Consider the following 23,802-nt stretch of genomic DNA (forward strand, 5'->3'; position numbering starts at 1 on the left):
TCCCCCAGCAGAGCATCTGCCCAATGTCCCTGGAAGAGTTCTTCTATAGTCCTGGCTCAGCCTCCAGCTGAGAATTTCCTGGAAAAACTGGTCTGGCTCCCTGGACTTCCTCATTTGGACTTCCTATCCCTCTCTGCTGGGACTGCTGTTTGACCCTAGAGATGTGGTAGGGGATCTTGGACAGAAAATTAGGTCCTAGGATTGGCCCAACATTAAACAGGTGCAGGGGGAAGGAGAATTATTGCTCAGAGTCTTCTTTGGGTCTCAGTTTCCTTGTCTGTAAAATAAGGGGGGGAGTTAAATGGCCTCTGAAGTCCCTCCCAACCTCTGATCAGTGGTTCCATTCCTTCAGCAAAAATTCATGGAATACCTATTGTTTATCAGGGACTTCTATAACCCCTCCCCACTGAACATAGACTGAGCTCAGAACAAGCAGTTGATCTGAGATTTATTGACTAGTCAATTTAATAAATGCTTTAAAACTATAGTTCTTGTTCATAGTCTAGTAGGAGGGGAAAATCACAATATTTTGCTGGATTCAAGACTTGGTGTGCCATTGTTCCATACATGAAGGGGAGTATAGCATTATAGACAGAGACCTGGGCTTGGAGCCAGGAAGATCTGGATTTAAATATTACCATCGATATTTGATAATTAGGTAATCCTGGTCAAGCCTTTGAGCCTCTGGTTCCTTCTCATCTGTGAAATAAAGATCATCTATGTAGTACTGATCTTCCAGGGTTGTTGTGAATTTCAAATGAGATGTCTGTAAAGTGCTTTGAAAACTTGGAAGAGTTCTGTGAATTTCATTTTTTGTTATTATTCTTTGCCCCCATATTGGAAATTTAATGTCATACTGGCCTCAGTTTCCTAGGAAAAAAGTATCGAAGGAGGAAATCATGACTTCTTTTGCTGAAGGCTTGGAAAGTTGCATCTCACCCTTGATGAGAAGGTCTTCATGCTCATGTGGTTTCAGGACTACTTCTTTGGGTGCTTCCTCTCTATGGTCTCTGAAATGGTGGCAGGGAGAGTCCTTCTATCCCCTCTCCCTTGGAAATCCTCCTTGAAGGCTCTCAAGAGAGTCAGCTTCAGGGACCTTCTTTTCTTATTCTTCCAGAGGTTGCCAACAAAGAAGTAAATGGCAGGGTTGGCGCTGCTGTTGATGCAGGAGAGAAGCTCAAAAATCATGGAGACAGACCTGCGGACGGCCACTTTGAATCCAAAATGGACAACAAACCAAACCTTCTGTGGAAAGCCGAAGAAAAGGAACACGAGGATGGTCACCAGAATGGTGATATGGAGCTTGGCAGGATGGTGGTGCCGGGATCGCTTCCAGGATTTCACAAAGAGAATCAGACTGGATAGAACCATCAGGGGCATGAACACCAGGAAGTTAAGTATACAGCTAGAGATACTAATGATGTACCTCCAGGTCTTGTAGGTGTTCCCTATGTAGATCTCAAAGTACAACTCCAGGACTGCCATGAAGACTGAAAGGGACCAGATGAAAGCACAGATAGAAGGAGATTTCTTTTTCAAATGGTGACATCTATACCAGCGGGGATAGAGCATGGAAAGACACCTCTCCACACTGATAACCGTCAGGAAGCCCAGCCCTGTGTTATACAAAAAGATATTGAATACAAGCGTTCCATGACATATATAAAACATGGAGCACTTGGTAAGAAGATGGCTAGTATACACATAAAGAATCTTGGCGAGGTACCAAACTACACGTCCCAGGAGGAAGCTGAAGTCAGCAACTGTCAGATTGAGGATGTAGATGGTAAAGTGACTTTTCTTAATGTAGAAACTGAGAAACCACAGGACGATGCCATTTCCCAGAAGCCCACACAGAGAAGTGATCAAATTAAAGAAGGTCATGATGGAGGATTCTATGTTGGGACCATGTGAAGGGAAGCAGGTATTAATTTTCTGGCTACCATTACTAGATTCATTGCAGGTCATCTTTTTAATAGGCAGGGAGTGTAAATTTATGAAAAGGCAGATGTGCTGTCTAAAAGAGCTGTTGAGTTCCTCCTCTTCAGAAGTCTTCAAGCAGATGTTGAATGATTATCACTTGGGTAAGTTATATTATAATGGGGCTATGTTTTGTCTATGAGTTGGATTAGATGACCTCTGAGGTTTCTTCTAATTCTCAAATTCTTTGATTCTGTGATGATAATTTGATCTTCTCTGGAGGTGTTGGATGTAATAGAGACTTTCTGGAACTCTTTTATATGCCTGCTAAAAATGAGAAGAGGGATGTGAGCTGATGATTCTAGGTTAGGTCAAATGCCAGAAAAATGGCAATAGACACAAACCAGAAATGGATAAAGCAGAAAAAGAAATCTAAAGCACATTCTCAGTGATAAAGGGGGATGCAAAAATTTTAAACAAAGTCATAGCAAAGGGTCCCCACAACATATTTGGTAAACATTCATAATGACAAATTGGATTTATCCAAGGTATGAAAGAATGATTTAACATTAGGAAAACAGCATACAATAATTGTTCATTTAAACCATAAAGTAATCAACATGATGATTTTTATTTTTTAAAAATAGATCACGGGGCAGCTAGTTGGTGTAGTGATAGAGCATCAACCCTTAAGTCAGGAGGACCTGAGTTAAAATATGACCTCAGACCTGGGTGACCTTGAAAAGATGATTTTGTCAGTCAGTAGAAGTCAGATTTTAAAAGGAAGCCAGTTCCTAACAAGGCATATATAAGATTTATGGAGCTGAAGTCAGTCAGCTAAAAATGTGTATGATATGCCAGAACTTGTGCTAAGCTAGGGGAAGGTAAACAGGGAGAAGACACATGGAACTGATAAAGGTCGAGCAGCGGCAGATGCCATAAGGATCCAGACCAAGGCTCCAGGAGTAAGGGATTGTGGGTAGCTCAGGTGTAAATAGGTGTGAATAATCAGGATAGGTCATATTGCTGAAATCTCCCCCACATCCATTTCAAATCCCTAGGTGCTAATTCTGGATCTCCTTTATTTCCTCGGGCACAGAGAAAGTCTGCTTACTTTCTTCATTTTAAACATTTACTTTATCTTTATAAACAGAGTTAGCCACAGGCATTTTCTAGTTTGGGTGTATTTTGGGAATGGAATTAAGAGGAAACAACTAAGGGAGAAAACATTTTAAGGAAAGAGAAAGAGGTTGCTCCAGTGCTGTGTATTTTTTCTGTGTGCTGTTGCTGGCTGGGGGTTCAAAGCTAGACGAGATGAAGAATTATGGATCTTTTTACAAAATGTCCCACAATGGGAAGGAATATTTATCCAAGGAAGCCCATCGAGCAATGAATCAGAAATAGGAGGAGAGGGGGTGGCAAATAGGAGTGGTTGAAGAGTACTTCTTACCAACATACCTCAGCCCAATTACAATATCCCAGATCATTACAATGTCCAATCTTGGACCCAGAGAACTAATGCTGAAGTGGAGAACTGAATATGAGGTGGAACATATGTTGTCAGTCTTAGTCACTGGGACATTGTTAATAATAATAGCACTTTGCAAATGTTATCTCATCTTATTCTCACAAAAACCTTGGAAGGTAGGTGATATTATGATCCCATTTTATAGAGAAGGATACCGAGATAGCCCGACCTGCCCAGGAACACACAACTTATATGTATTCAAAGCAGGATTTGAACTCATCTTCCTGACTATTAGTGAATATACTGAGCTGCTTCTTGTATGAGGGAAGGTCCAGGAATAGTGTGTGAGGATAGGAAGGGGGATATGATTATGACCTGATTTTTAAAAAATACAACATAAAAAGCCCAACTGCACTGGCAGGACATGGCTGGTGGGGGCAGCTTTCACAGAATTATAGATTTCGAGGAGCACAGGGACCATCTTGTCCGTTTCAGAGTCAAGGAAACTGGAGTTCACAAAGCAGGTGTCAAGGTCACAGATAGCAAGCAGTAGAGCTGGGGTTAAGGGCAGATCCTCTGAGTGTAAGCTCAGGATAAGCCTTAAGACCAAAGGAAGTCTGGGTCTTATTCCAAGATGCCTAGAACTAGGGGAGGAAGCAATTATAGAAGCCCGATGTTTGTTTTTCACTTGCTATTTACTGGGGGCTAATTCTTATTTGGGATCCATAGTGAATGAGGGCTTGCTGGACTTTGAGTTCATGCTTCAGATTAATTGAATGCCTGTTTTTTGTGCCACAAACCAATATAATCTTGCCCACTTCTGGTTCTTTTCATTCACATGAAAAAGATTCTTCCAGTCACATGAAGAATTCATATTTATGTAGCACTTTTTGACCAGAGAGATATAGACATTATTCCCATTAGACAGATAGGAAACTGAGACCAGGAAAAAAGAAATGCTCAGTCTGAGGTCATACAGTTAATGAGTGGCAATGTCAGAACTTGAATCTACTGCCTTTTTCATGGCAGCATAAATTAAGAAGGCTTGATCTAATGCCACTGGGTGATAGCTATCCTGCCTCTGAGAGCTGCTTCTGGGGCTTTCCTAATTTAACCCAAAATGACAATGTCAGGAAAACTCAAGGAAAAGAGGATATCCTGAAGTCATCATTCAGTTTCATTAAGTTCCTACTGTATACCAGGCAATAGGAGTACAAATATGATGAGAATAAATCGCTCCTTAATGACAAAAAAAGTTTAGATTCTAATGGGGGAGACAATGAGGACAGATCTAAATGCAGACAGAATAACTATAAAAGGAATTAATGTGAAACAACTTAAATAGAAGGCAGTATAAGAGGGAGGCCACAAGGAATTGAAGGATCAGGGAGAAAAAAGCGTCCTGCAGAAGCTGTTTGGGCTGTGTCTTAAAAGAAAAGAGGAGCCCCATGAGATGGAACTAAGGAGGAGAAAATGAATGCATTCCAGGTTTGCAGGATAGCCTGGGCAGAAACAGTGAGATGGGAGGTGGAGCATTGTTTGGTTTAATCAAAGAATGCAGAAGGAAGAGTAATGTCCAATAAAACTGAAATAAAAGTTATTCTTGGTTGTATAGGGCTTTAAATACTAAGCAATGCAACTTGCCTTTATCCTTGAGGCAAAGGGGAGATCAGTAAGCTTAACGAGTAGAGAAGTCATACAGTCAGATCTGTGTTTAAGGAAAATCACTTTGGCACCAGCTGGTCCAGAGAGGGGAGAGATCTGTATGTAGCAGGGAGACCGTTGAGGACATTGCTTAGTAATTCCACTAAGGTGGGGGCTGTGTAGGCGGAGAAAAGGGGTCAGATGCAACAGATGTGAGGATGTTAGAAAAAACAAGATTTGGCAACTGATTGGAGAGGTGGGGTGAGATATCACAGCTAATGCTGAAGTTATGAGCGTAAGTAGATTGGAAAGCTGAAGGTATCCTTGACTGAAATAGGAAAGTTTTAGGAGGGATGATTCCAGGGGAATGAAAATAGGTTTTTAAAAAATAAGTTTTTATTTGTGTCTTCTGCTTCTTTTATCATCATAATTATCTCTAGTATCATTCCTTTCCAGAGAGCCACCTGTATTAAAATATGATTTTTTTTAGAGAAGAAAAAAAATCAGCACAATATATTGAGAAAGTCCCAAAACATGTATAGTGTGCAATAATGGTGGACCTCCCACCTCCACAAAGGAGTGGAATGAGATGGGATTCTTCTCTTGACTCTTCACCAAATCCTGATTGATCTTTATAATTTTGTTACATTCACTTTTGATTTTTTTGTGTGTGGTTGTTCTTTCCGTTTACCTTATTACAGTTATTGTGTCTAATGTTTTCTTGTCTCTGTTGTCTCCATTCTGCATCTCTGTTAGAGATTTTCTAGACATCTTTGTATTCATCATATTCATCATTTCTCACAGTTTAAGAATCATGGGCCACAATTTGTGTAGCCATTTCCAATTAAGGGGCATCCACTTTGTTTACAATTCTTGGCTATCACAAAAAGTGCTGCTAAAAAATATTTTGCTTCATATGGGCACTTTTGATAGTTTCCTTGGAATAAAAGCTCAGTAATAGAATCTCTGGTTCAAAGGGCATAAACATCTTAATCACTAAGTTTGCATAAGTTATTTTTTAAAATGGCTGTATCAGCTCACAGCTGATATTAATGGGGTTGTCATTCCATAGCTCCTCCAACATTTCCTGTTGCCATTTTTGGTCAACTTAGCTAATTTTCTGGATATGAGGTGAAACCTCAGGATTATTTTAATTTGTGTTTCTCTTATTAATGATTTGGAACATCGTTTCATGTGGTTGTGAATATTTTGTAATTCTTTTGAGAACTGCTAATTCATATCCTCTGACTATAAGGGAATGGCTATTAGTCATGTATATACAATACATACATATACATGTATTCATACATTCATATGTACATGCATATTATATAAAATAGTTTTTATCTTTTGAATACCCAAACCTTTATCAAAAAAATGTAATATAAAGATTTCCTCTCATTTGACCACTTCCTATCCTAGCTACATTAATGTTGCCTTGCAGAAGCATTTCAATTTTAAGTAATCAAAGTTATCAATTTTATTTTTTGTAATTACTTCTATCTTTTTTTTTTTTTTTTGGTTAAGAATACATCACTTGCCCATAGCTGTGAAAACTACTTGATCTATTTCTCCTCTAATTTTTTCATACTATGATCTTCTTTATTAAAGTTGCACATCCATTTAGAATATATTGTGGAGTATGGTGTAAGGTGTTAGTCTAAGCATAATTTCTACTAGGCTGTTTTCCAGTTTTCCCAGTTTTTAAAAATATCAAATAGGGTGACTTTTCCCCTATATAACCCATGTATTTACTTTGTCAAACATTGAATTACTGAGTTCTATTTTTTTTCTGCTTCTCTTGTTTAATTGTTGGAATCTAGGTCCTGTAGCGAAATGAAGGGCATGAGATTCAGGGGCTAGGTGAAAGAATTTGATAAGAACTCTTCAAATTTTATTGATCAGAGAGACAAATATATATACCTCCAGTGCTTATAGACTTGATATGAAATCTAACAAGCACAATCTACTGAGATATAAATGATAAGCCTGGTTCTTGGTTACTTAGACAGAGACTACATTTAGTCAATTTTATTGATTTATCTTTTTTTTTTTTTGAAAAGTGACTTGTCCAAGATCATGGAGCTAAGAAATATCAAGTGGCTAAGGTCACATTTGAATTCAGTCGTCCTGATTCTAGAGCTGGTGCGCTCTCCACTGTGCCATATAGGTGCCTAATCTGCCTTCTTCATTTAGAAAAACAAACCACCTAAATTTTCAGTGGAAATTCTATTCATCTTTTGTCCTATTTCTTTCCATCATTACCACTGAAAATTTAGACGGTTTGCTTTTCTAAATGAATTTTGCTATTGTTTTTTTTTTTACCAAACTCTATAGAGTACCCCCTTGATAATTTGATTGTTAGGTATTGAAATGTGGTTTTCCTCATGTTGGGTTTATAATGTCTCCTCCTTCAGCACATCTCAGTTATTTATATAGATGGTTGTACCTGTAATCTTTCATTGCCCACATATTTTCTACGTCTATGTCTATGAATTCTGTGATTCCCTTTCCTGATCACAGTGTCTTGTCATCCCATCATTCCCAAGACTGATGGGTGGAAAATCAGGCAAACATTCTCCCATTGGCTATGGAACACTCCGAAGTCAGTTGTTTGAGTCTGGAGAAGGATATTCCATAGTCATTTTGAATTTGAGTCCACTCTCTTCAGGGATTGTGTAGTGGGGATAAGGGATCCTTTTTCAAAGATTGATGACATGCTATTGATTCTAGATTCTGGTGGCTATTGTCATATGCTCTCCTCTGGGACACTCATTTTCTCCCCAATGAGATAAATTCCACATTCACAATATGTCTCTCCTTTCCAACTCCTGCCCTCAGATTGGTTAACTTCAACATACATAGTGATTCTCCCTCAAACATCCATTTTGAAACATCCAATAGCTAATTACTGATGAAGGATTGAAGCTCAAGAGAGAAACTGGGACTGATATGTAAATCTGGAAGGCATCTGTGTAGAGATGGAATTAGACCAATGCACATTGATGAAGTAATCAAGAGAGAAAACAGAATGACTAGAGAAGGGATCTTAGAGAGAGCCTTGGGGAATAACACAGTTGGGTAATGGGACACAGAGCCAGCAAAAAGTTAGAGAAGGAGCGTTTAAACAGATGGGAGGAGAATGAGGAGAAAACAGTGTCATGCAAAGCATGAGAGGATAAGAAGGTGTTAGCAGTGTTGAATGAAGCAGAAACTTCAAGCAGTCTGAAAAAAGAACATCATATTTGACAAAGCCAGAACAGCCATCAGAAGTGTACCAACTGACACCCATCTCAGAATCTGCCACTAAAATCCAGTTCTTGTACAAGTCAAGATATCACCCATGATGTCATTTTTCTTCTTTGAAAATGAAAAATGGAGAATTCTGAGAAGATGGTGGAGTAGGCTGTAAAGTTCAAACTTTCCAGATTTCCCCCACAAATAGAATAAATTTTCACTGAAGGGTAAACATAGACTGATGAAAAGTCAAGAAGACTTGATTCAGAACAAAGGTCCTTCTAGTTCAATTTAATTACATCTGAAGAAAATCTGGACCAAGGGATTAACTCAAGTGGTACCTCTGGGCTACCTCCACACAAACCTCAAGTAGAGAGCCTGGGGCTAGCTGGATTTGTCTGGAGCCTCAGCAGGAGCCACAGAAACTTTCACTTCCCATTAAGCTTGAGGAGCCAGGAGTCTGAGTCCTGAAAGCAAATCTTGGTTGATTAGGAATGCCAGGCTCCACTATGCAGTAGGGACTGGGCAATAAGGAACCTGTGAGTACAGAGGCAGTGGGGCAAGGAATGCTGCTAGCTGGGGGCACCTGCTGAAGGATGATGCCTTTGGTCTGGGGCTCCAGGTCAGAGGAGAGAGCTGAAGTGATGGCAGAGGCACCATCTCCCTATCCCATGATTAGAGCGTATATATTAGAGTGAATATAATTTCACTAATACCTCTTACTGAAAAAGAAAAAAAAATGAACTGGCAAAGAAGAAAGAACCCCACCATAGAAACTTACTATGGGAACAGAGAAGAGTGGGTTTCATCTTCAGAACTTCTACCCCAAAGAGTAATGTGAAATGGCTTCCTGCCCAGAGAGAATTTATAGAAGAACTCAAAAAGAATTTAAAAGTCAAATGAGCGACATGGAGAAAAAAACAACAATAACCAAAAGACCCCACAAAAATCCAACATCCAAGAAAAACAAGATTATGAAAAAAAGCTAACCAACTAGAAGAGGAGATAAGAGTTTCAGAGATGAAAACAATTCTTTGAAAATTAGAATTGGGCAAGAGGGAGCCAGTGAAGCTATGAGAGAACAAGAAATAACAAATCAGATTATAAAAAATGGAAAAATAACAGAATATGGAACATCTTATAAAAAAATGACAGATCTGGAGAACAGATCAAGAAAAAAAATAGAACAATTGGACTGCTTGAAAGTTGTGACCAAAAAAAGAACCTTGATGTAACAATGCAAGAAATAATCCAAGAAAACTATCCTGGAGTGATAGAACATGAGGGGAAAGTAGAAATAGAAAAAATCCACCTATCACCATCTCACTGAGATCCTGTGTGTAGAAAATGGCAGGAATATTATTGCCAATTTTTGAAACCCCCAGATAAAAAGAAAATTTTGCAAGAAACAAGGATGGGGGAGGTTAAGTAATGGCAAGGCAAGTTAAGGAGCGGAATTAAAGAGTCAGCAAGAACAGGAAAGATGTGTGAGTGCAGGTGTGGTGTGGTGTGTGTGTATGAATGTATATATCTATCTACATATGTGTACATAAATATATCCTTTCTTAACTATAGCCTGCTTGGGATGGGGTGGGGGATGAAAGGGGAAACAATAAAGTAAAAAAGATGCACAGCAGAGAATAGAAGAATTTACAAGGAAGTAAAGAAAAGACAGACACTGAATATAATTTCTTCTGCTAATATATATATATATATATATACTTTCTTTAACTGCTTAAAAAAATAAAATGAAGGATTAATTTCAACAACTGCAGGCGAGAAAGTAGCCAAGCCAATGAGTAACACCTGCTTAACTCACTTATATAGTCCAACAGTGGATTGACACAGTAGCCAAGACCAATAGATGGCAAATCAGGCAACCATTCTCCCATTGGCTATGGAACACTCAAAAGTCACGTGATCTGAGGCTGCAGAAGGATATTCCTTAGTCATTTTGAGTTTGAGTATTTCCTTCAAAGACTGAGTGGTTGTGTAGAGGGGAGAATGTGTCCCGCTTTAAAGGTTAGTGGGATGTTGTTGAATCGAGATTCTGCTGGCTATTGTCATCTGCTCACCTCCAGGAACAGATTTCATCCTCAATGAGTTAAGTATCACACTCACAGTCTCTCTCCTTCCTAACTCCTGCCCCTAAATTAGGAAACTTCAACACACATAGTGACTCTCCCTCAAACACCTAAAACTCCCAGTTCCCAAACCCACTCACTTCCCATGACCTCCTCCTCCAGCCCACCTCCGCTAAAAAGAGAGATGCTTGTAACCTTAATCTTGCATTGCCCACATGTTTTCTGCTTCCATGTTTATGAATTCCGAGATTCCCTTTCCTGATCACAGTGTCTTGCCATCTCACCACTCCCTCTGTTTCCAAATCCCTAACTCCATTCTGCCTTCTTACTGTGATCTCCAATCCTTCCACCATGCAGCTCTTTCCTCTGCACTATCTACCTCCTCTCTCCGTCTGGATCTTTTGGGGAATCAATTCAGCTCTATCCTGGCTTCTTTTTCCTTTCTCTCTCTACTACTTCACTTGGTGATCCCATCAGCTCCTGAGGCTTCAATGATTGTCTCTCTGTGAATGATTCTCAGAACTTTTTATCTATCTATAACTAGTAGTTTCACCACTTCAGTGGCCTATTGAACATATCAAACAGGATATCCTTTAACACATCTTATGCTCAACATATCCAAAATCGCACTCATTATCTTCCTGCCCTGACCGCTAACCCTAATTCAGTGACATACTTTGTGACACTGTTTTTTCCATTTGTTTCCTATTACTGTTCTTGCCCCTGAGTCTTACAGATTAAGAAGATGATTACTAGATTTATTAAAAACAAAACAAGCAAGAAAATCTGATGCCCATCAACCCCTTTTGGAAGATCAATGGTAGTCACAGAATACGTCTGGTGGAGGCAGGGGAGAGAGGGGAGAGTAAGTGCATCATACATACACAGAACCTGGAAGAGAGTATGGGCTCAGATGTTGAACTCCCTGGAAAAAGGAGACAGATAAATCCCAAAGGCAGCTCCCAAGGTCTGTCAGGGATAGAGGAGTTACTCTTCTGTACCTGCAGAGCAGGTGTCCACTCTGAGAGTTCCCACACAAAAGAAATCACAAAAAGATGGGTGAAAAAGCTTTTGTAGTTGGAAGGAGCCCAGAAAGGGAATCTGCAGGCCTTATTATTTGCACTTAGCATAGTGCCTGGAATGTAGTATTTAATTCTTATTAATTGATAATTGATTAATTGATTAAGTGTGGCATATTCCCTACTAAAAACCTATGGTAACTTAAAGGTGAATAATTATATATTCACTTATATGGTTATAGTGGTTTCTGGAATGACAAGTTCTTAATAGATCCAGCCATGGGTCTCTTCTCTTTGTTGTTATTCAATCATTCATTTGCGTCAGGTCTTCCTGCCCCGTTTGAGGTTTTCTTGGCAAAGAAACTGGGCTGGCCATTTCCTTTTCCAGCTCATTTGACAGATGAGGAAACTGAGGCAAACAGGGTGAGTGACTTGCCCAGAATCACATAGCTAGTAAGAGTTTGGATTCAGGAAGATGAGTCTTCCTGACTTGGTCCAGCACTCTATCTACCGTGCTGCCACCTATCTGCAGAGGTGATGACTGACTAATACATTCTCCCACCCTTTAGCTGGGCAAGTCAAATCTCTCTGGGCTTTTGATTCCTCATCTCTAAAATGGGGGTAATAATACCATACTATAAGGTTATTGGGATGACTAACTGAGACTCTGCACACATTTTGCAAGCTTTAAAGCACTATGTCTGATGGTTATTGTCATCATAAAAATTAAATTGGTTGTGATTGAAGACCAGGATGCTGGAAAAGGGGATCTCTTATATCTCAGGCATTTGATGATCAGAGACACAGAAAGAGAGAGAAGGGGAGAGGGAAGAGACAGAGAGACACAGATGAATGGGAACTGGCATGAGGGGCAACACACAGAAAGACATGGAACTCAGAGACAGGAAGAGAGAGATAAGAGACATGAGAGGAAGACAGATAAACACACACAGAGAAAAAGTGAGAGACAGAGAGAAGGAAGGGAGATACAGATAGACAAATTGAGAGACATAGAGATCACGAGAGAGAGATATTGAGAAAGAATGAGAGACAGACAGAGAAATGGACAAAGAAAGACTGACAGAGAGATAGCAAGACATGGAGGGAGGGAAAGGACAGTTGGAGAGACAGAAAGATAAAGATTGATGAAGACACACAGAGAGAGCCAAAGAGATAAAGACAGAGGCAAAGAGAAAAAGAGAAAGAAATTATGAAAGAGACAGAGTGACAGAGACACATAGGGAGACTGGGAAAAAGATAAGGGGAGTGAAGAGACAGAAGTAGAGAGAAAGAGCAATTGGAAAAGATCCATAGAGACAAGATAGGAACAGACACAGATTGAGAGGGACACAAAAGACAGAGAGGGTGACAGAGAGATGGGGTGGGGGAGAGGCAGTGATGTAAGAGACGGATAGACAAAGAAAAGGAAGGGGGAAAAGATAGAGGAATCTCTGAAGAGATCTTTGTGCTGAGAATGGAGAGGGAGATTTGGCCCCTGGAGGGGAGGACATAACAAAAGAAAAATGCCCAAGAAGCAGAATTGGAGAAGACTCCCACCCACAGCACGTTCTTCCCCTGAGCTTTGCTCACCTTCCCAGGCTGGTTCTCTGGGGGTCAGGCTGGAAAATGTGGCCACTCTGGGGAGAGCAGGTCAGGGTAGGCCAGACCAGGGCCCAGGACTGGGCAGAACTCTCTGGATGAATACTTGATGGGGCAGTCTGTCCCCCAGTGCAACAGAGCAGGCCTTAAAGTCTGGCTGGTGATTCATTGAGGGTTATCACTGCTCCCTGTGACTTCCTGGGCAGCCCCGACTAGCCAATGTCAGCCCTGGATCTGTGATCAGATATCCCTTCAGATGGGGGATATCCTGTTTGCCTTATAGCTTCTAAACGGTTTGTTCTCTCATATGATCCTGATAACTTCTCCAGAGTGTTCAGAATGCATCTCGCTTGCATTGCAGGCCACACCAAATCAAAAATGGCCCCCAAATGCCCTGCCCCATGACTGATTCAGCCCAACTTTGACTCAAGTGAACCAGCCCTGCCCTTGTCAGCTGCTGTATTAGAGTTGTCAGCAGACTGGAAATTGATTTGGCCTAGGGGGTGATGGATGATAGTAATTTGATGTCAGAGATGGGGAGGTGGTTCTTGTGTAAGGCTGTAAGGCTCCCTGCCTCCTCAAGTTATCATGTATATTCTTATCTTTGCATCACTTGGCTGAGATTGTTTTTAATGGCTAAATCCGAACCCTTTCAATTGACTACTTTCCTTTCCTATTCTATCTCTTCTCCTGTCTGTCCAGAGAACCCAGATCTTCTGGGAGCTCCTCTGGAGACCAGAGAGGCCATCAAGCATGATCAAGGATCATGCTCATGAACAGAGGAAACACAGGTCTCCTGTCTCCTTGGCTTAGTCTCCCTTTGTTTGAGTTATTTGTTGAGTTATTTGATATCTCTGAAAAATAAGAGGATTGACCCCAGTGGTCTCCAAGGTCTCTTCCAACTTCAAAGCTGAGGACCCTAAGAAGAGCTTATTACTCCCCTGGTTCCCTTGCTCTGTGGCCCACTTCTGTTGGCTCAATCTGGCTGATTCTCATCCCATGGGATCACCAGGGGGGGCTCCTTCCAAGGAATAAGGGGACCTTCCTTGAGTTCTCATGAGCCATTCAGGCTGTTGTCTGCTTGCCCCTGGCTCTCTCTACCTGACTGACTCATCTTTTCTCCCAGATGTCCATCCTTCACAAACTTTCCTCAAGTAATGCCAGCACTTTGCTTCCTACTATGTGCTTCAGTATGGCCCTTTTGGTGATCCCCAGAGAACGACAGGTTCAGTGGTTTGCAGCCTATTGAATAACAATATAGCCATTCGCAACCCACGACAATAATGATACAGCCAGCTGGGAGACAAAGCGACACTACAGAGAATTACAATATGGCAACACCAGCCTAGCCTGCTAGTCATTCAAAACTTGGGCATTGGGGAGTTGCGAAAGTTGGTCGATTGCTGTCCTGCGTGCTCAAAGACGTCACTAAAATGACATCATTATGTCAGGCTCAAGGAAGAGTGCGTCCAGCAGTGGCTGATCAGAACAGTGTGAGCTTGGAAGGCTTTGCCACAGCTGGCAAATATGAACACTCGGGAGTGGTGATGTCTCTGAATTTGTGCACCTCACATTTCTTTTGGGCTACTGCCATTCTGCTTTACACAGAGAGCGCAATGCCTTCTGCAATGCAGGCAGGCGTGCTGCGCGGTCCTGTACTAGTTTCTCCTGTGTTTCACAATCGATTCCAAAGTTCTTCAGAAAGACCTTGAGCATGTCTTTGTATCACTTCTTCCGACCCCCATGTGAGCTCTTTTCCACAAAATGGTCTTTTTTTGGCAAGTATACGTTTGGCACTGGAACAACATGGCCAGGCCATCAGAGATGCTCTCTGACAATTCACCTGGAGAAAGGAACTCAGTGTCTGGTGTCTTACCCTGCCAGGTGATCTTCAGAATCTTCCTAAGACAATTCAAGTGGAAGCAATTCAATTTCCCTGCATGACATTAGTATACTGTCCATGTTTCCCAGGCATATAATAATGAGATCAGCAAACAGCTCTGTAGATCTTCAGTTTGGTAGTCAGTCTAATACCTCTCCTTTCCCAGGAAAAGTTCCTTCAGGAAACACTAAATCCAAACACTGAGCTAGCTCTGGTCATTCATGTCTTGTTATCGATGTGGACATCCCTGGAAAGTATATAGCCAACTTACCCACAGCATTCAGACCTTCTCCATTTGCTATAACTGATGATTCCCCATAAGGATGGTGTGATACTGGCTTGTGGAGAACGTGTATTTTCTTCTTGTTAATGATTAGGCTAAAATTAGCACAAGCAGCAGAGAATCGATCCAAACTTTGTTGCATCTCAACCCCGATCACCTTCAAACAATAAAAAAATCACACACCAAGTCTCCCTTTACTTTAGTCTTGGTTTGTAGCCTTTTCAAGTTAATTTACCATCAGTGTAATAGCTGACTGATGCCATTTTCCTCCTCATTGAAAGCATACGACAACATTGCTGGATCTAAGTTTGCATTTGACTCTATCCAAAGGCAAAGTTCAGCTAGAGAGATTGACTTCAACCTTGGTTAAACAGCCAATTTTCATGTTCTTCTCTGAAATATAATGTTTTCTGGGAGCAGGTTTCTTGGGGGACTTCTGGGAGCAGCCTTCGTTTCAGTTCAGTGTAATCACCCCTAAGGTAGCCAGGAGTTAAAGTCCAAATCCTTTATTTTCTCTTTCCAATTTTGTCTCAGTTAGCTTTAATAGAGGCCTATCTTTCTCCTTGGTTTTGAGAGATCCTGCTGGTAGTCCTTTGCCTCTGCCAGCTTCTCCCTCTAGCTCCCTCCAAATATTTCCAGCCAGCACAAAGGTGGAAGATGGAATGAATCTATCTCCTCCTCTGAGACCTTCTAGTGGGCTTCTCTTCTTTGGCCCCCGAGAGCTCCTCCTTATGTATGCTCTCTTAAAGGTGTGAATCTTTATTATAATTAATACTAAGTACATGTAAATTAGAGAATCATTATTGCATCAATACCATTAACTTGGCACCTTGTAAGAATCCTTAACAGCCAATGGCTTCAGCATTGATTGATGAGAACACTTCAGCCCATCTTTCCTTATGGCTAATCCATTTCATGTCCTTATGGCTAGTCAATATGGCTCAATCAGCACAGAGTAGCTGAGATGCACCATATGTGTTTAGTACATATCTAGCCTTCAGAACATCATAAAAGCCCTTTGACTATCAGTATAAAACGGAATTTCCTCTGCCTTCTTACTGAGCCAACAATCCTCTACCCTTTAAGCTTTGCTTGCATTTTATTTTTGATGCCGTTAAATGCTACTTTCTTAGAGATGAATGAACTATCCTGCTGGTAAGCCCTGGGGAATTCTCATTTTTCCTTTAGCAGCTTCTGAATTTCCCTATCATTTTAGTCAAAGCAATCTTGATGTTCGCAAGCGTCCTGGTCCAAGGGAGTCAATGCAGTGCCATACACCAAATGTCTCTTTTTGTGCTCCACTATTACCATCTATGTGTTGACTTAGCTTTCCTCCTGAGTTAGCAAAGAGCTGTTCACTTTCAGAAAAGTGCTCCAATCTGCTGACACTATCTTCTGGTTCTGCTGAACATGCTAAAGCTTCTTGGAGCTCCATGTGAGAAATGAGTGAAGGTGGACCCCAAAGGTAGAAGGGCAGCCCTGAAAAGGGCTCAGTAACCCTCACACCAGAAGTGCTAGTCCTCCCTCAAAAACCCTATACCCCCTTTTGGGGCATATTTTCTGGTATAATTTTGGAGGTAATTCAAAGACCAGCAAGCAGACAATATAACGAACCCTATTAAAACAGACTAAGACAGAAGTCTGTGGTTCTAGGACTAGTGCTAGTCACTGACCACAGTGGAACAGACTGACCTGTCCCCAGGAACCAGAAGGTGTGTTTAGTCTGGGCTCAGATATCTCAGGCCAGGCTCCAGGTCTCCATCATCATCACTGTTAGCAGTTTTATGGAAGAGGAGCCTTTCACAGAGCCAACTCATCCCCAGATGTGTCTGGAGCATGGACATGTGGCCAGAAATGTTTGATGTTCACATGTCAGTTGAGTGAGTATGAGTATGTGTGTGTGAATGTGTATGTGTATGTGTGTGTGTGAGTGAGATGATTTCTTGGGCAGTGTGTCTTAGGAAGCCCATGGGCCTCTCCTCAGAATGAAATTTTTAAATAATTGAAAGAAATACTAAATTTTAAAAATAAATTTATTATAATTTTTTGTTAGAAATTTCTTATAAATTTGATATAAAATGACGTATGAATTATGTATGAAATTAAAGATGAATTTAAAAACTCATCTATGTGCATGAAAGCCCCTTTAGTTCTCGATCTGTAGATGTTGGGTGAAGAACACATGTTCTAGATGCTCTCCAGTTTATGAATGTCCTTCCTAAAATGTAGCATCTAGAATCAAATATAACATTCCACATATGGTCTGACCAGGTCAAAGGACAGTAAGAATACTCCGAGCCCAGAATGCTAATAGCTAATAATAATGTGCAATTGGAGATATGCAAAATGCTCCAAATATGTTATTGTTTCACTTGATATTCACAACAAACTTGGGAGGTGGCTGTTACTGTTCACCCCATTTTGCAGACAGGGAAACTGAGGCTGAGAAAGGTAGTGATTTGCACAATGCCTCCAAGCTTCTGGTGAGTATCTGAGTCAGGATTCAAATGTCCTCTCTGACCCCAAGCTCAGCATTCTATACTCTAGCCTCACTCCTTCCCTTGTATTTTATTTGATTTTTAGAGTTTGGCCAGTTTCCCCAGCTCCTCCCAGTGATCTTTTGTAACTAACTCTATTGGCTTCCAAGAAAATAGGAACTGGACATTTTAGGATAAAGGGAAATAAAAGCATCCTCTGCTGCCATCTGCTGCCTTCTCAGGTACTCATGAAAGGAACATTTTTTGGTCTTCCATCTGTATAGCAAGAGGTGTAATTTAGGTCTTGGGGATATATTGGCCCCATCTGTGGGAACAACTCTTATTGGCCCATTGGGTATGGATCCAGAAAGCCCCATTCCTAGAACACAGATGGGAAGAGTTGAAAGGCCTGTAAGGAATCATCCTTATCTAATTCCTCAATTTTACAAACAAGGAAACTGACACCCAGAGAAATGAAGCAGCTTTCCCAAGATCAGTTGGCAATGAAACCCAAGCCTCCTGACTCCCAGGCTGGCCTTTTTCAAGGCTTCTTTGCCTGGGTCTTGGAGGAAGCAATTCTTATCCCAATGCCCATTTCTCTCCCACTTCATCTTGTACTTTGCCCAAGGTTACATAAGTAGGAATCACTCATATTTGAGCCCAATCCTCTGACACCTGAGTAAATCCTTCCCCTCTCCCTCCCCCTCCCCCACATTACAGGCAGATCCAGTGATGGAGAATTCCTTTACTGATGAAACAAGGACTTCTTATTGAACTATAGTGAGGAAGGGTCTGAAGAATTATGCAGGACTCCCTCCCCACCTAGGGCAAATGGCAGCTGGAGAGGGGAGCACTGTTGGTTGGACCCTCCTTTGTCTGTCATCTGATGCCATCTAGTGGCTATTGCCTTACTATGAAATCTCACCTGGAATGAGCAAAGTTCTCTTCTGGAGGGACACGGGACATCCCAGGTCTTGAGCTGCAAAGGAAACCTTGAGAGGTCCTTTATGCTCTTTTCTTTATTGCAGAGCCCTTGTTCCTTTTCAAAGATTTCAGTGGAAAACTTGCACAACCTTGACCCAATCCATTCCAAGGCCCAGTAACCTTCTGTAAATCTTACATCTTGTCTCTTGAATAAAATCAGCTGACCCGAAAAGTCATGAATTCAAAGACTGCCATGCCTTTGGAGTCAGAAAACCTGACTCTTAATATTTGTGTGGCCTCAGTTTCCCCTCTGTAAAATATCAGGGTTGGACAAGGTTCCTTCTAGCATTAAACCTACAATCTGCTGCCTTCTGTAATATGGGTAACAGCTGTCTAAAAGCCCTTAGCTTTTTTCTTTTCAGGTGGTTTACTCCGGCTTTGTCATTATCGGGGTTAGCCTGTTCCAACGAGCTCCTGGATCTCCTCCTGGAAACGACAGGTTAGCCTAGCTTGGGGTGGTAAGGAGAGGATTTGGGGACTTGTTTATTTTTTAGCCAAGTGTGTGTGTGTGTGTGTGTGTGTGTGTGTGTGTGTGAAAGAGAGAGAGAGAGAGATGTTGTATGATGTGTCTCCTGTGTGTGATGTGCATGTGTGTTGGGTTGTACAGTTATATGACATATGTGATATGTATGCGTGTGAGAAGTTGTGTTCTCTTCCCTTACCTTGGTCTCACTGGGTTGCCCACTTGTCAAATGAGACCCCTAAAATACCTGCCCTCTTCAGTAACTAGATCATGATAAATGAAGAAATATTAGGATAGAGTCATTAAAACATAGAAACCAGAGAGATTGAGACCTGGACAAACAGACTGGATACAAGAGAGGGTGCTGAGCCCCAGCCTTATCCTTTAAGGGAAGAGAAATATTTGGTTCGGCCAATGATGGAACTGTGAAGGGGAAAAGGGAAAGGAGCTCCGGCAGGGAAGGGAGAGGGACATGGCTGAGCTGCAAACTCCTCTTTTTAAGGTAGGGGAAAAGGAGGAAGCCAGAGGGATGAATCAAGCATGATGGAAGAAGACAAGATAGGGGAGAATGGCCCCTAGAACCTTGAGCAGTCTGTGCCCTGACTCCCCATGCCTCCACTTACAGAAAGTGACAGGGAGAGGACAGGGAGACTTGGGAACTTTGAAGATGTATTTCTTTTTCCTGTATTCTTCAAGACAGGGATAGTGGCCATTTGTTGGGGTATTCTTCCACTGGACTGGTGGTACAGGAACCCCAGGATCTCATTCCTTAGGTAAAGAAGTATCTAGCAACTTAGAGGGCTCCAAAGTGTGCAGAGCATTGGGCCTGGAATCAGGAACATTTGAGTTCAATTTCAGTCTCAAATACTTACCGATTTTGGGACAATGGGCAATCAGTGAACCTGTGTGCCTCAGTTTCCTCAAGTATAAAATGATATCATGAGAATGCCTACCTCCAGATATATTGTGAGGATTAAATGAGAAATTTGTACTTTAGGATAGTGTAGTATAGTCTTGTCCAGTCATGTGACTCTGTGACTCCATCTAGGGTTTTCTTGGCTAAGATACTGAAGTGGTTTGCTATTTCTTTGCTAATCCATTTTACTGATGAGGAAACTGAGGCAAAAGTTAGGTGAATTGCTCAGTCACACAACTGGCGTCTCAGGCCAGATCTGAACTCATTTCTTCCTATTCCAGGTCCTGGAGCTCTATCTTCGGCACTACCCAACTGCCTGGCACACAGTAGCCACCTAATAAATGTTTATTTATCATTTAGAATTGAAGACCTAGGCACTGATGTAAGGAGTGGAAGGGGGGATCCTTGTTGCTCTCCCAGGGAGGTGGAAAGGGGCTGCAGTTAGACTTGGGGCAGGAGGCTCATTTCAAGGGTCTCATGATTATGTTATTCTTAGCCTCAGAATGATGTCTCAGGGCTGTTGGTGAGAGTGTTCCTCTCTCCACTTTCCACCTCTTGCTCATCCCCCAGGATGCTCTGCAGGACTACCTTGAGGGCCTCCCTTCTTTATTGCCTTTGGCCGCCCAGGAAGAAGTAAAAGAGGCTTTTGCAGGCAAAAAGCCAAGAAATGTAAGCCCAAATGCCAGCTTTCACCTTTGACTCCCATAAGTAGGCCCCGGAGCAGGACCAGGAGGTAGAGCCTGCGGGGCCGCCGGTGCCGGGAGCTGCACTGGACCCTCAGCTGCAGAGTCAGGCTGGACACGCCCATCACACACGTGAGGAGGAGGAAGCACAGGGACTGGATGAAGAAGAAATCATGACAGAAAAGGTGATGGTACCCATGTGAACAGCAACAAACTGTTACCTCCAGCAGAGTCGCTAAACCCAGAGCCCAGCGCAGACCGCAGCAGACGCGTTCTAGGGGCGGAGACATGGGGACCAGATGCGGAAGAGCGCGGATAAACAGCGCCCGGTGCTGATCGCCGCCAGGAGGCTCAGGTCCGCAGCGCAGAACATGAATTTGGGGCAGATCGTTAGCAAGTACCTGAAAGGATTATTTAAGTACTTAAATAATGTGTTCCTGGAGATAAGTAAAGAGTAACAAAGAAAGAGGGCGTCGGCCCCCACCAAACTGAGGATGTTCTTTTGGATGCGGAAGCCCAGGAGCCACAGGACGGTGCTGTTCCCCGCCAGCCTAGCCAGGGTAATGAGAAGTAAGGGGAGCCGCATCCATTCATCTAAAGTCGAAATCATCAGTTGTCAAAGGGGCTGAAGTTTCATTTGTGGTACTCTCAATTTCATGGTCATAAACATATACCCATTGCTCACGTGGGAGGGCACAGTCATGGAGGTTAGTTCCAGCCCCAGGAAGCTCCGCCCCCCTCACACACCGGGATACAAAAATATAGAAAAACATCAGGGAGTTTTTCCAGAGATTTACTCCCATCTCCACTTTCAAGAGTCAGAACCTCCTCTTCCTCACTATATTCCTCTAGGGTGCAGTTAGGTGGCGCCACAGTGCGCAGAGAGTGAGAAATAAATTAAAATCTAGTCTCTGATATTCACTAGTGAGAGAAAGAATTCTTTCATTCATATTAGTAACCAATTATTCAATTAGGATTAAGACTTTCCCTTCTTATTTCCTCATTTAGAAGCTATTGGTTATTCAGTCAGTCTCTGGAGGACATTGCTGATGGATGAGATTGTCCAAGAACTCTGGGTACATGATTTTCCATCGTGAATGGGACCCCACCTAAGTAGATCTTACAAAGAGCATCTTACAAAGACTTTACAAAGGTGTTATTCTTCCGCCATCATTGTTCGTGGTTGTTGACTGAGTAGAGATGCATGCCTTTGTTCAGATACCTGGGGCAGCTGAACCTCCTCATGGCCTCAGAAGGTGGAGATGAAGGCTTACAGTCCAACTTCTTGTCCACCCCTTCATTGATTGTCAACCAATCAGAGCTGATTTCCATCTGAAGGTGTCACACCCACTTTTCTAAAGACTTTTTAAGCATTCAGTGCTCTCCACGGAGCATCTTTAGCTTTCAACTGAGACACTAACCTCAATCTCTTATTTGCTAGCCATTATTAATAAACTGATTATTAATTACCCAGAAATTATGTCTCCAGGATTTTTCATGAGTCAAATTAGCTGTGTAATTCTGGAAAAGTCACTTAATATACTTAACTGTAACCAATAATAGCACCAACATCACAGGGTTCTTCAGAGGATGAAATGAGATAATATTTGTAAAGTATTTTAACACAGTGCCTGATGCAGAATAGGCCCTTAAAAATCTTGTTTTGGGGAAGCTAGGTGCCTAAGTGGATAAAGCACCAGCCCCGAAGTCAGGAGGACCTGAGTTTAAATCTGGCCTCAGACACACTTCCTAGCTGTGTGATTGATCCTGGGCAAGTCACTTAACCCCAACTGCCTCCGTAAACAAACAAGCAAAACCAAAAAATTTCCTATTCTCATCTAAAGTGGGGGTGTCACACCTGGGAAGCCAGCAAAGCCCCAGAGCATGCTCCTATACATATGGCATTGCTTTGCTAGATGGGTATTGAGTTGTGTACCTGAAAATAGTGGGGTAAAATGCATGTTCCTCACTTCTCTGTGCTTAAGGGCAGGATTTGGGGGATTTAGAGATGTTTGAGTCCTCAGTATTCCAGAGGGGACTAAAGTAATGTCTGTCTAAGATTTAAAAAGCACCCTTTTCTCTGCATTGTTCCTGTCTCCGTGCTTGCTTTTCTGCAGGTTTGTTTCGTTTTCACAATTCAAACTTTTCAAGAGATTTCTTTAACAAATTAAAAGAGCGAGGAAATGATGAGCTCTTCAACAGTAGCTGTGGCCAAGGAATTGATCCCGAGGCAGACAGGGAGAAGGCGCCGATGGAGATCAGTTTAGCTCCATGGTCCCACCCTCTGTCACCCAGTCCAAAAATCCAAGTTATAGTAAACTCCTGAGTCCCACCCTTGGTAGAGGTCTCCAGGAGTCTCGTCTTCCCATGCCTTGTCACAGATCCCAGTCATGTCCCCGAGGTTAAATTTTCCCTATAAAACCTATTTACAAGCCATCCTATGGCTGCTGTCTTCCTTTGGGTCAGTCTTCCAGGGCACTCTGTCTCATGATGTCTTTTTCTCTATCCTTCCCCCATGTCACATGGGATCTCTCCCAACTCCAGCATTCTTAAAGCTACTTCTCCTCCTCACAGCTAGCTAACTCTTTTGGGGAGCTATGGCATGCTGCAGTTTCATGGGATGTCTCCTTTCTCTCTTTTACTAGGGAACATGCCCTTTCCATGATTAATTGTTATGCTCTCCCAGCTCTATTTCATATCTACTATTTCTGGTATCCATTGCATCCCTTCATTTGATCTTCCCTAAATAAAGCTCCTTTTTTCCAAAGAGAATGGCCATTGTGAATTCTTCCTTGTCCACCCCTCCCTTTTTGTACCCATCATCATCTGGTGTCTACATCACCCACATTATTTTGGTTCTTGAACCACATAATTGGTGCCAAATCCCACATCCCAAACCACATCATGAGGGAACCCCAGGCCCTTTAATAAACTGCCATTGGCTCAGAGCTTTCCCTCAGTCTATCTTATTGCAGGTTGGACATTTGAAATCTCCACATCACCACAACTAACCATCACATGATCTAAATCCAATTTTCACATCCTTAGACAACCACTTCTAAAAAGGAGAGAAGGAAGTGAAACAAGCTCTTCACTGATTTTCTTTGTCAAACTGCAATAAATATTTGCTGAGTACCTACATC

The 23,802-nt window shown here is 42.0% G+C and overlaps 1 protein-coding gene across 1 annotated transcript; it reads right to left on the minus strand.

Moving 5' to 3' along the window:
- Window positions 1-978: 978 nt before the first annotated feature.
- Window positions 979-23,051, minus strand: LOC127541710 (proto-oncogene Mas-like). The gene is made up of 5 exons (XM_051966927.1): window positions 22,993-23,051; window positions 21,144-21,210; window positions 20,881-21,060; window positions 20,670-20,814; window positions 979-1,490 (listed from the first exon to the last, which is right to left on the minus strand). Exons 1-5 carry the CDS (start codon window positions 23,049-23,051, stop codon window positions 979-981), a joined length of 963 nt encoding a protein of 320 aa, XP_051822887.1.
- Window positions 23,052-23,802: the final 751 nt, after the last annotated feature.

Source organism: Antechinus flavipes, chromosome 6 (genome assembly GCF_016432865.1).
Source record: "Antechinus flavipes isolate AdamAnt ecotype Samford, QLD, Australia chromosome 6, AdamAnt_v2, whole genome shotgun sequence".
Classification (NCBI taxonomy): Eukaryota; Metazoa; Chordata; class Mammalia; order Dasyuromorphia; family Dasyuridae; genus Antechinus; species Antechinus flavipes.